The 9557-nt window shown below is 41.4% G+C and overlaps 1 protein-coding gene across 1 annotated transcript in view; it reads left to right on the top strand.

Annotated features, from left to right (window-relative positions):
- Positions 1-217: 217 nt before the first annotated feature.
- Positions 218-9557, top strand: part of LOC103509742 (laminin subunit alpha-2-like) — a gene marked incomplete at its 5' end in the record, with an annotated part of 14240 nt that continues 4900 nt past the window's right edge. Inside the window, one exon of the mRNA XM_026824016.1 lies at positions 218-512. Coding sequence (XP_026679817.1) covers positions 218-512 — 295 coding nt within the window. The remainder of the gene's footprint in view (positions 513-9557) is intronic.

Raw genomic sequence — 9557 nt, forward strand, 5'->3', positions numbered from 1 at the left:
AGACTTTGAAAGTGTTTTCATGTGGGTGTTGAACTCAATGCTGTTGGGAAAAGGGACCAAATCCTAATCTTCTAAAAAATCTAAATGATACTTGTTCTAATGTCATTATTAGTTGCTCCTCTGACGAACATTATCATCTATCTATTCTATCTGGTTGTTGTTATTTATTTCAATGTCCATTTGTTTCCATTTAGAATATTCCTCTCAAGCCATTCAGATATTCAGAACAGTTGAAAACCTCGTTTGCTCTGATAGGCAGGCCTGGTCTCGCATGGACGACGTCAGGCCCGGACTCCTCCTCTGACGCCTCTCTCCTCACAGCCAGGGACGATATGACGGGATGTCGTAAAGTGAATAGTTATTCCTTGGAACCAGGCGCGGTCAAGTTCGGAGATAAGAAACATTCCCATGTCCTGGTTACATACAGGAAGAGAAATGTGTTCCAGAAAGTTTTCATTGTAGAGCTCAAGTTTAGGAGTTTCTACAACGATGGACTTCTCTTCATTGTACCGGTAAGTTTTTTCATATTCATGCCTGACTGCCCGAGTCTGAACACCGTCAACCTAAGATAATGAAGTATTCCGACCTTTTGGATTTTACAACTCGGAGAGACACAGCGTACCATTTCTGTGCATACAATATAGGCGTAGTCAGATTCTAAAATAATGAAGTATTCCGACCTTTTGGATTTTACAACTCGGAGAGACACAGCGTACCATTTCTGTGTATACAATATAGGCGTAGTCAGATTATTTCAATTCCGGCACATAAAAGGTAATTGTTCAAAATTTCAAATTTATTGAACAATACCTATTATTAGGCTTGCCAAATATCCAAAATGTCGATTCGGGACGCGAATCCGCGAACATAATAAATTTCAAACTTATTGAACAATACCTATTATTAGGCTTGCCAAATATCCAAAATGTCGATTCGGGACGCGAATCCGCCAACATAATTGCCAAATCCGCGACCATAATCGCCAAATCCGCGAACAAAATCGCCAAATCCGCGAACATAATCGCGAAATCCGCGAACAGTAATACCAGCTGGGTAATATCTAATTATAATATCGAGAAAGATTACTCCTTCTTCTTTGCCTTTTCCTGTGTACAGACGGGGTCGGCGTTTTTCGTCAGCCTCTCAATCAGCCCTAGAGTGATTGCTTTAGGCTGACATTTGGATTTGAGAGGCAGACCGTCTGAGAGTCTGCGGTCTGAAGCTTTTTCCACCACACACGTTCCGACGGTCTGCGGGTGAGTGGTTGGCATAGGAGGCAGTTTCCACCACACACGTTCCGACGGTCTGCGGGTGAGTGGTTGGCATAGGAGGCAGTTTCCACCACACACGTTCCGACGGTCTGCGGGTGAGTGGTTGGCATAGGAGGCAGTTTCCACCACACACGTTCCGACGGTCTGCGGGTGAGTGGTTGGCATAGGAGGCAGTTTCCACCACACACGTTCCGACGGTCTGCGGGTGAGTGGTTGGCATAGGAGGCAGTTTCCACCACACACGTTCCGACGGTCTGCGGGTGAGTGGTTGGCATAGGAGGCAGTTTCCACCACACACGTTCCGACGGTCTGCGGGTGAGTGGTTGGCATAGGAGGCAGTTTCCACCACACACGTTCCGACGGTCTGCGGGTGAGTGGTTGGCATAGGAGGCAGTTTCCACCACACACGTTCCGACGGTCTGCGGGTGAGTGGTTGGCATAGGAGGCAGTTTCCACCACACACGTTCCGACGGTCTGCGGGTGAGTGGTTGGCATAGGAGGCAGTTTCCACCACACACGTTCCGACGGTCTGCGGGTGAGTGGTTGGCATAGGAGGCAGTTTCCACCACACACGTTCCGACGGTCTGCGGGTGAGTGGTTGGCATAGGAGGCAGTTTCCACCACACACGTTCCGACGGTCTGCGGGTGAGTGGTTGGCATAGGAGGCAGTTTCCACCACACACGTTCCGACGGTCTGCGGGTGAGTGGTTGGCATAGGAGGCAGTTTCCACCACACACGTTCCGACGGTCTGCGGGTGAGTGGTTGGCATAGGAGGCAGTTTCCACCACACACGTTCCGACGGTCTGCGGGTGAGTGGTTGGCATAGGAGGCAGTTTCCACCACACACGTTCCGACGGTCTGCGGGTGAGTGGTTGGCATAGGAGGCAGTTTCCACCACACACGTTCCGACGGTCTGCGGGTGAGTGGTTGGCATAGGAGGCGTGATAAACTATTCGAGGAGGCTGCCATGCTACGGGAACATGCTCAGACAGAGCTCAGACCACAGCTCAAACTACTCAGTATGGAGGGTAAGATACCTTTAGTATAGTTATAGTAGGTAAACGATGCTTGTTCAGTTTCTTGTTCAACAGACTAGCAAGTTTTTCTTTATTTATTTTTTGCTATCTATAACCAATCGGCTGAAGCTAAACAACAACAGTGGTTAGTGGTTACCTTTCACTCAAGAGCCTATTTCTATTCCTCAGGTGCTTACTCAGTATGGAGGGTAAGATACCTTTAGTATAGTTATAGTAGGTAAACGATGCTTGTTCAGTTTCTTGTTCAACATACTAACAAGTTTTTCTTTCTTTATTTTTGCTATCTATAACCAATCGGCTGAAACTAAACAACAACAGTGGTTAGTGGTTACCTTTCACTCAAGAGCCTATTTCTATTCCTCAGGTGCCAAGAACTTGAACCTCGCCAATGATCATAGACCAAAGTACAATGGCAGAAGAGAAGTCACGAGTATTGAAGACAATATCCGAGGCTCAACTGATGAAAGTCACAGAGCTACAACTCCAGCTGAATAATCAAAGATCCAATGTACACAATCTAACCAGACATGCGTATTTGAGTCTACACCTCTCTTATTACCTGTACGTATTGAAATTGAAACTTACACTGAATTGATATAACATTTTCAGGTACGGATTCGCTCATAGACCAAAGTACAATGGCAGAAGAGAAGTCACGAGTATTGAAGACAATATCCGAGGCTCAACTGATGAAAGTCACAGAGCTACAACTCCAGCTGAATAATCAAAGATCCAATGTACACAATCTAACCGCTATCGTACGAGGTACCTAATACTTTCATATCAACAAGTTATCAATCGTGTACCTCTTCATGATCACTGCGATCTTGAAAACAACTTTGTGCTTTATTCATGAATAACCTACAGGTACTTATGGTCACTTGAACTTATCCAGTATAATATACATAATCTGTAAACTTTTGAAATAATGAGACTACTTGTCCTACCTCGACTCTAAATAAAGCACTGTATTTGTACTTATATCTACCTTATATTTATATATCAACAAGTTATCAATTGTGTACCTCTTCATGATCACTGCGATCTTGAAAACAACTTTGCGCTTTATTCATGAATAACCTAAAGGTACTTATGGTCACTTGAACTTATCCAGTATAATATACATAATATATGTAAACTTTTGAAATAATGAGACTACTTGTCCTACCTCGACTCTAAATAAAGCACTGTATTTGTACTTATATCTACCTTATATTTATTATAATCTCCAGGTATGAGTAAGGAAGAAGCCAGTGTTGCTAAATCCGTGGAAGACATGTTAGTTTCTCAACTACTCAACAGCACTTTAAAAGAAGTTCATTTTCCTTTAATTAATAGTTTTCCTTGATAAAACCAGTGTTTGATTTCTAATAATATCTTGTCTGATTTCTATTCCTCAGTGTGACAATATAACAGGGGATTGTTACTGTAGACCTGGCTATACTGGACATCTATATCCGAGGCTCAACTGATGAAAGTCACAGAGCTACAACTCCAGCTGAATAATCAAAGATCCAATGTACACAATCTAACCGCTATCGTACGAGGTAATAATTTCATATCAACAAGTTATCAATCGTGTACCTCTCTATGATCACTGCGATCTTGAAAACAACTTTGCGCTTTATTCATGAATAACCTATAGGTACTTATGGTCACTTGAACTTATCCAGTATAATATACATATGTAAACTTTTGAAATAATGAGACTACTTGTCCTACCTCGACTCTAAATAAAGCACTGTATTTGTACTTATATCTACCTTATATTCTATCAACAAGTTATCAATCTTGTACTTCTTCATGATCACTGCGATCTTTAAAACAACTTTGCGCTTTATTCATGAATAACCTATAGGTACTTATGGTCACTTGAACTTATCCAGTATAATATACAAATTATACATATGTAAACTTTTGAAATAATGAGACTACTTATCCTACCTCGACTCTAAATAAAGCACTGTATTTGTACTTCAATCAATCAATCAATCAATCAATCAATTTTATTTGTACAAATATACAATTGTATGTGGTACAATGTTAAGGCTAAGTACTAATTTAAACTTATATCTACCTTATATTTATTATAATCTCCAGGTATGAGTAAGGAAGAAGCCAGTGTTGCTAAATCCGTGGAAGACATGTTAGTTAGTAGCGGGGCCAATGTATCAAACAAGATGTCAGGATTGAATCAGCGCGCTTATCAATACTTGGACACGAGTGATAAACTATTCGAGCAGGCTGCCATGCTACGGGAACATGCTCAGACAGAACTCAGACCACAGCTCAAACTACTCAGTATGGAGGGTAAGATATACCTTTAGTATAGTTATAGTAGGTAAACGATGATTGTTCAGTTTCTTGTTCTAACAAGTTTTTTTTTTCTATCTATAACCAATCGGCTGAAGCTAAACAACAACAGTGGTTAGTGGTTACCTTTCACTCAAGAGCCTATTTCTATTCCTCAGGTGCGAGGCTGCCATGCTACGGGAACATGCTCAGACAGAACTCAGACCACAGCTCAAACTACTCAGTATGGAGGGTAAGATACCTTTAGTATAGTTATAGTAGGTAAACGATGATTGTTCAGTTTCTTGTTCAACACACTAACAAGTTTTTCTTTTTTTTTCTATCTATACCAATCGGCTGAAGCTAAACAACAACAGTGGTTAGTGGTTACCTTTCACTCAAGAGCCTATTTCTATTCCTCAGGTGCCAAGAACTTGACTCGGGTATAAAGTATAGGGAAATCCTCTTTCAATTTCAAGTCAGCTCCCATGGCGTAGTGATCACTGCGCTCGCCTTGCACGCGGGAGACCCGGGTTAGATTCCCGGCGGGGTCATGAAATTTGTATCATGCAAATGATTGATTCTGTGACTGGCTGTTGCGGGGCCCACTCAGCCTCGTGAGGAAAATGAGTAGCTATGACATATAAATGCGCATAGCGACCGGTGCCAGCATGGTAGGTAAACATTGGATGTTAGGATTAGGTATTGAGATATTGGAAAAAGTCCTACAATGCTGCAGTGAGCACCAAAGTTGTGATATAATAACACAAAGAAATTGCATTTACATTTTACATTTTTTTACAAATTGTTGGTAACGAATCTTGGGAGCAAAATTTAAAATGTAGGGTTGATAGGGTCTTCTACTTTTTATTTTCTGATGGAGAAATAATAAATCTACCTAATCATATCTTCAGGCAATCTATCAATATTAAGGATTTATCTGTCCAATGAAAATCCTTAGAGAAAGTAAAGAGACCCTCTCTAAAACGGTCCTATGATTTAGGGTAAAATGTTGAAGGTTAACTGTATGTGTAATCTAAAGTGCCAATGCCCTTGAGTTTTCATCAAAAACGGATAAGACAAGCGGAGTTTACTATTGTCTAACAGTCTAACTAATCTAATCTAAATTCAACTATTTCTTTATCATTTGCAGGTGGTGCATGCATTGGCAACATTGCCCGAAGGTTCCAGTGTAACTCGGGTATAAAGTATAGGGAAATCCTCTTTCAATTTCAATCCTTAGTCGATAAACCCTAACATAACTAGTGATTTACCCTGAAAAGGTCGATCAGGTTTAAAATCTAAAGTGCCAATGCCCTTGAGTTTTCATCAAAAACGGATAAGACAAGCGGAGTTTACCATTGTCTAACTAATCTAATCTAAATTCAACTATTTCTTTATCATTTGCAGGTGGTGCATGCATTGGCAACATTGCCCGAAGGTTCCAGTGTTGTCAGAATGCCTGGTCAATGGGGAGGTTTATTCTTTGGTGGTCTGCCTCAGGGCATTAACACAACAGGACGAGCAGTGTCTGATGTGCCTCTCATAGGAATTATAGGGATATAGATAACTTTATTCCTCGGATTTTTGATTGGGATTTCAATCAGCTCCTCAGCTGAACCCAAGAGACTGAGAGGATGGGGAAATAGCCAGCAGCAAAACAAATTATTTGTCTTTTGCCTTGACTTATTCCTCACGTGGTGTTTATACCTATTGTTTTCAGGATTGCCAATGTAGGTTACCTCCTGGTGCGTCCTGTCGTCCTCCCCCTAGGTTCCTATTGTTTTCAGGATTGCCAATGTAGGTTACCTCCTGGTGCGTCCTGTCGTCCTCCCCCTAGGTTGATTCCTCACGTGGTGTTTGTATTGTTTTCAGGATTGCCAATGTAGGTTACCTCCTGGTGCGTCCTGTCGTCCTCCCCCTAGGTTCGCCCCTGGTGAATGCCTTACCCCTGTCCAACACATCCACCCCTGGTATAGGCCGACTTGATGTAGGACCATTAGACCGCGCCTGGGTAGGAGGGGGCGAGACCAGACCCCCTTATTTGCTATCTAGACAGTCGGGCCTGGTAGGATGTTTGCATCATGTGGCTCTGGATGGAAGACCTATGGGGCTATGGAACTTCAGGTCCCAATCTGACACCTGTACCGTGTGTATAGAAGGGTAAGAAAGTTATATGTACAAATTCTAAACCCACATTAGAGTCAAATTTCATTTATCAACACTTTACGAGTACCTAGGTCCCAATCTGACACCTGTACCGTGTGTATAGAAGGGTAAGAAGTTATATGTACAAATTCTAAACCCACATTAGAGTCAAATTTCATTTATCAACACTTTACGAGTACCTTTACAACTAATCAGCTATCAAGGCAGTAATACTCTTGATGACTTTTTATTTAGGGACCTTTCAAATGGTACATATGTTTTCGTCTCTTACTAAAAGAAAGAGATGGACATGCTATGACACAGACCCTCTGTTCTAATTTCAGTGCGGAAGAGTCGGTTCAGGATGAGCTGGGCTACAGGTTCTCTGGAGATGGCTACTCATTACTTCAGCATGAAAGTATCAGCACGTACAACAAGTATTTGTTCTCTGTATCTCTATCATTCCGTACCTTCCAGCTGGGTAATATCTAATTATAATATCGAGAAAGATTACTCCTTCTTCTTCTTTGCCTTTTCCTGTGTACAGACGGGGTCGGCGTTTTTCGTCAGCCTCTCAATCAGCCCTAGAATGACTGCTTTAGGCTGACATTTGGATTTGAGAGGCAGACCGTCTGAGAGTCCGCGGTCTGAAGCTTTTTCCACCACACACGTTCCGACGGTCTGCGGGTGAGTGGTTGGCATAGGAGGCAGTTTCCACCACACACGTTCCCTTAGCCTTTTCCTGTGTACAGACGGGGTCGGCGTTTTTCGTCAGCCTCTCAATCAGCCCTAGAGTGATTGCTTTAGGCTGACATTTGGATTTGAGAGGCAGACCGTCTGAGAGTCTGCGGTCTGAAGCTTTTTCCACCACACACGTTCCGACGGTCTGCGGGTGAGTGGTTGGCATAGGAGGCAGTTTCCACCACACACGTTCCAATACATGTCAACATGCCACGAACATTCCCGCAGAAGCAGAGCTGCAGCGAATCTGTTGCCAGCTGAGAACTTGTGAAACATGTTCGGGGGCGCAAAACTCAAAACTGCCGCAGAATTACCGAAGATTCTATCCGAATGTGAATCTTGTGCAAGTATCTCAGATACACATTACACATACTCGCTACGAGTCACTAGTCCCATGGTCACTCTTGCACAGATTCAGCACGTAAATGGTCGTATGTCTCAACATTCTATCTTTTTTCCTAACAAACTAATGCATATTACTATTCCAGGGTAATAATTTTGATAAATTTGAAAAGTTAACTGATCTGACCATTAGGTTCGTGAATAATAAATATGGACACTATTTAAAGACAAAAAGCTTCTTGTAGACTTTGAAAGTGTTTTCATGTGGGTGTTGAATTCAATGCTGTTGGGAAAAGGGACCAAATCCTAATCTTCTAAAAATCTAAATGATCCATGCCTGACTGCCCGAGTCTGAACACCGTCAACCTAAAATAATGAAGTATTCCGACCTTTTGGATTTTACAACTCGGAGAGACACAGCGTACCATTTCTGTGCATACAATATAGGCGTAGTCAGATTATTTCAATTCCGGCACATAAAAGGTAATTGTTCAAAATTTCAAACTTATTGAACTCTATCTATTCTATCTGGTTGTTATTTATTTCAATGTCCATTTGTTTCCATTTAGAATATTCCTCTCAAGCCATTCAGATATTCAGAACAGTTGAAAACCTCGTTAAATTTGTTTCCATTTAGAATATTCCTCTCAAGCCATTCAGATATTCAGAACAGTTGAAAACCTCGTTCAAACTCCATTTGGCCAAGATCTCTAAATGATACTTGTTCTAATGTCATTATTAGTTGCTCCTCTGACTATACGAACATTATCAACTATCTATTCTATCTGGTTGTTATTTATTTCAATGTCCATTTGTTTCATTTAGAATATTCCTCTCAAGCCATTCAGATATTCAGAACAGTTGAAAACCTCGTTCAAACTCCATTTGGCCAAGATCAAATCTCATTCCAAGTTTGGACTTGGAACTTTTTTCCTCTACATCTGGGAGAATTCTAATCTTTGTTTCATCTGGTGGGACACCACCTCCATGTTTCTTGTCTAGAAGATGGCTGATCTTGATCATAATACTAATCACTTGAGTGTATTTAACACCTTGCTGTTTGTTATTTACTGACTGCTATAGGTTTCCGTAGAATATTCTCCGTATGTTTTGAACAATTCTTCTTTACCGGGTGGTAATACCACAGGGCCAAACTTTTATCCCGACTTGTAAGATTGTAGAAATTTCTGCTGTCTTTTCATTCAGTTTTTTTTTTTTTTAGTTTCATAGTTTGCCACAGATCTTTTCTAAAACTTGTATTTCCTTTCCTTATAAACAGACAGTGTATTTTGTGATTGGAACTGTCCCGTTCATAATAATTCCAAGTACAACGATTCTGTGTCTACGTTTGACTGTTTTCTGGACCACCCTGTCTCGAACACACAAAGGCAGGTAATATTATATTCTCTTATCAGTCAGATATCTTTCTATTGAAGAAAAACTCCAAGATACAAACAAGGAGATAGGTGGCAGACCTACATGCGAGGAGAGTCCGGGCGTATCTTGTTCGGATCTTGACAATATGGTGACTGTGACTATTGTAACCAGAGCTCGATATGTTTTCTTCACTAAATTTAATGATAAGATTAATGATGTTGAGTCTGGTTGTATCTCTTCATATGCTGGTCCGTGTGTTGTGCGTTAGCTCTGTGATTCTGCCTGGTTTAGTTTTGACAGAGGGAACTGTAACTGCTTACGTCTTATCGTCCCGAAATTGAAGAGAAG

This window comes from Diaphorina citri, unplaced genomic scaffold (genome assembly GCF_000475195.1).
Source record: "Diaphorina citri unplaced genomic scaffold, Diaci psyllid genome assembly version 1.1 scaffold524, whole genome shotgun sequence".
Taxonomy (NCBI): Eukaryota; Metazoa; Arthropoda; class Insecta; order Hemiptera; family Psyllidae; genus Diaphorina; species Diaphorina citri.